Below are 2,710 nucleotides of genomic sequence, written 5' to 3' on the forward strand. Positions count from 1 at the left end.
TTTCGAATCTGTACATGATGATGGCTTATTGATTCCTTTTTGATCATTTTCATTTACGTTATTATGAATACTCTCATCTTGATCTTGATTCTGATTTGGAGGGTTTTTATCAACATTTTTATCTTCCATTCTGGATTCTGCTCTGGAATCAGTTGTACCTTCACTCCTTATTGTCTCTGACTTAGTTGGATGATCATCAATGACCATTTTTGAATTATTTGCCAAAGATTCCGTTTCTTGTTTAGCATTTTCCCCTCCTGAGCTAGATGAAGTTACAGGATTCGAACCTTGAGTGTTAATGTTACCATTCATACCAATATTCCTATTCATCAAAAGAGCCATTCTATTCTGTTCAACTTTTCTATTATAATCAATCCATTGATTTGGATTTCTAGCAATAATAGAAGAACCTTGTCTTGATATTGGAACTTTATAGTTAAATGAATTAGAATCTCTAATAACAGAATTAATAAAGTTCCAGTCTGGTTGAAATCCTTCTATTTCAACGTTACTAGTGTTATTCCCTATATTATTTTCTTCTTTAAAAGAATTTTGTTGAGTATTCTGTATAGATGATCCTCCTTCTTGACCTTCAAGCCTTTGTCTCTTATTTCCAGTAGCTATATTAACGCCAAGACTCTTTTCCAATATATTTTCACTTAAAGGTACATCACTTGTCAAAAAATGTTTATAAGCTTTTAATTGATTTTCAAGAATATCAATATTATTATCTGAAAACAATACACTTGGGTCTACTAACTCACATTGTTGCTTCTTTATCCATTGGAAAATTAATAACAAAATTCTTACTCTTTTATCTTGAATAGATAAATTGGATTTACTTACATCATATAATATTTTAGAAATTTCTGGATACCATGCATGAGTAAATGTCGTATTTCCACTTAAACAACTCTGTTTTCCACTGGTTGCATCCTTTATGACATCCATAGATGGCTTTGAGATATATCCAGCCCCGTTCACTCCCATTCCTACTCCCGCTCCACCTGTTCCTCTAGTGCCATCACTTCCTCCTCCTCCTATCATCGCCCCACTATTAACGGTACCTTCCTTTTGACTTGCAATCATCCCTCCACTTACCCCCGATTGAATCAAATTACCACCACCCAATGGAGGATTCTGTGAACCTATTCCATAAATTTCATTATTCATAATCCTATTACTTCCTTCACTCATCAACTTTTCCGATTCATTCAGAGGATTTTTTTTTTCTTCTTCCCCTTATTATTACACTTTTTGTTTTCCTAATCTATTGCCCTGGCGGGTTCTCCTCCTTCATTGTTGGCGCCATAGCGCCATGTCTTTACTTTCATTATTTGCATGTTAATTTCTTGTAAAAGGGGCGAATGAGTTTGTGAATGAGGGGGGTAGTAATAAGAATAATATAATCTCAAATTTTGAACTTGGATAAACTTGATTTTGAATTATCATTCAAAAGTTAAGTTACATTTAGAAGAAGTGATAGCTCAATTTTGATTAGAATAGAAATTTATTGGTTAGATAATATGATTCAAATACAAATATTGTGTTAATTACCCACAATTAAGCAAACCCATAATCAAGTAGCAAAGACTCCCCATCTGAAACGCACTTTCTCAATTCTACGCTCATCTCTAGAATCTTCTTTTCTGGAATTTCATTCCCTTGGATATCCTTATTTTTAAATAAAACCAATCCTAAAAACTTTGCCTTATTATTTCCATGTAATACTCTTAATTTCTCTGAAATGTAGTCCAAGTTCCATCCAACTGTCTTCTCCCCATTTAACCAAATGCATATTGGTAAGTCCTTATTTACAAATTTTAAGCATTCCACACCACTACTTACATATAAAGCCACTGCAATTCTATTCCTAGCTGGAATACTTGAATCTCCAATACTTTTTGATTTTATCATTATTTTCCTCAACATTTTACTTGATTTACTTTCTTCAGGAAGCTTTGATCCTCTTAACATTTCTCCTCCTGAATACCTTCTTTTCAAATCAAGTGCAGTCTTACTAATTATAACTCTATTCTTTCCCATACATTCGTGCTCAGATTCATAAATGTGCTCCGAGCATAACATTTTATTGCACTTTCTACATATTATCCCTACATTTGAACAATCATTCATTGAGCAATTTACCGGAGCTTTTTCTTTTTCCTCAAATTTTCTCTTAAAACCATTATCTAGTTCTAAATAATCGCCTTTACTTTCGCACATATGCTTTCCAGAATTTACATGTTCTATGCAGAATTTTTTCCTACATTTGATACACTCAAATGGTAAAAACTGAATTAGGTTACATTCCATATTACTACACCTAATTCCAAATTCTTCAACTTCAACCATTTTGACTTTCCTTTTATTCTATTTTACTCTTAAAAAATTCCTCTTTAAAAACGGTCATTTATATCTCGGTTTTCTTTAAAAAGAAAAAACAATAATCCACAATTTATTTTTTTCTTCTGAATTTCTATATATTAAATTATTCCCACTTTTTAAAAAAAACTAATTGATTTTTTTTTTATTCACACCGTTGTTTGCATGCAAACTCTACTTGCATTTACATTACGTGGCAAATTTTTTCAATGCATGCAACTACAAATAATCATATTTTATTGGCGCCTAGGCGCCAACTAACTTTTTTTTATCAAATTATACCTCTAATGGATATAAAAAAAATGTAATATTAAAGTCAAACTAG

At 31.8% G+C, this 2,710-nt stretch overlaps 1 protein-coding gene across 1 annotated transcript; it reads right to left on the reverse strand.

Moving 5' to 3' along the window:
- Positions 1 to 1,563: 1,563 nt before the first annotated feature.
- Chro.80269 (hypothetical protein) lies at positions 1,564 to 2,355 on the reverse strand. The annotated part of the gene is made up of 1 exon (XM_660520.1): positions 1,564 to 2,355. One exon carries the CDS (start codon positions 2,353 to 2,355, stop codon positions 1,564 to 1,566), a length of 792 nt encoding a protein of 263 aa, XP_665612.1.
- Between the last annotated feature and the right edge of the window lie 355 nt (positions 2,356 to 2,710).

The sequence above is a fragment of the Cryptosporidium hominis genome, assembly GCF_000006425.1.
Source record: "Cryptosporidium hominis TU502 chromosome 8 CHRO018107, whole genome shotgun sequence".
Lineage (NCBI taxonomy): Eukaryota > Apicomplexa > Conoidasida > Eucoccidiorida > Cryptosporidiidae > Cryptosporidium > Cryptosporidium hominis.